This window comes from Eimeria mitis, genomic scaffold, assembly GCF_000499745.2.
Source record: "Eimeria mitis Houghton genomic scaffold, Emh_scaff1017, whole genome shotgun sequence".
In the NCBI taxonomy this organism is placed as follows: domain Eukaryota; phylum Apicomplexa; class Conoidasida; order Eucoccidiorida; family Eimeriidae; genus Eimeria; species Eimeria mitis.
The window spans coordinates 12,590-12,978 of record NW_013567109.1 but is presented as its reverse complement, the minus strand read 5'-3'; the positions used below and the strand labels follow the sequence as shown (position 1 = coordinate 12,978).

The window sequence follows — 389 nt, the reverse complement described above, 5'->3', positions numbered from 1 at the left end:
GCCCATGCCTCTTCACGGTCCCGCGCCTGCAGCAGCAACAGCAGCAGCAGCAGCAGCAGCAACTGCAGCAACAGCAGCAGCAGCAGCAGCAACAGCAGCAACAACAGCAGCAGCAACAGCAGCAGCAGCAGCAGCAGCAGCAGCCAAACCTCTAAAGCCGCAGCGAGCTGCTCCATATCCTCTTCATCTTCTTCTAGCGGCTCATCGTCCTGCAACGCAAACCCTAAACCCTAAACCCTAAACCCTAAACCCCAAACCCTAAACCCTAAACCCCAAACCCTAAACCCTAAACCCCAAACCCTAAACCCTAAACCGTAAACCATAACCCCAAACCCTAAACCCCAAAACCCAAACCCTAAACACTAAACCCTGAAACCCAAACCCTAAAC

General features: G+C 53.5%; 1 protein-coding gene across 1 annotated transcript in view; it reads right to left on the bottom strand.

Annotated features, from left to right (window-relative positions):
• The window catches only part of EMH_0027640 (50S ribosomal protein L4, putative), a gene marked incomplete at both ends in the record, with an annotated part of 2,584 nt that overhangs the window by 235 nt on the left and 1,960 nt on the right, over positions 1-389 (bottom strand). The window contains one exon of the mRNA XM_013494055.1: positions 150-209. Coding sequence (XP_013349509.1) covers positions 150-209 — 60 coding nt within the window. The remainder of the gene's footprint in view (positions 1-149; positions 210-389) is intronic.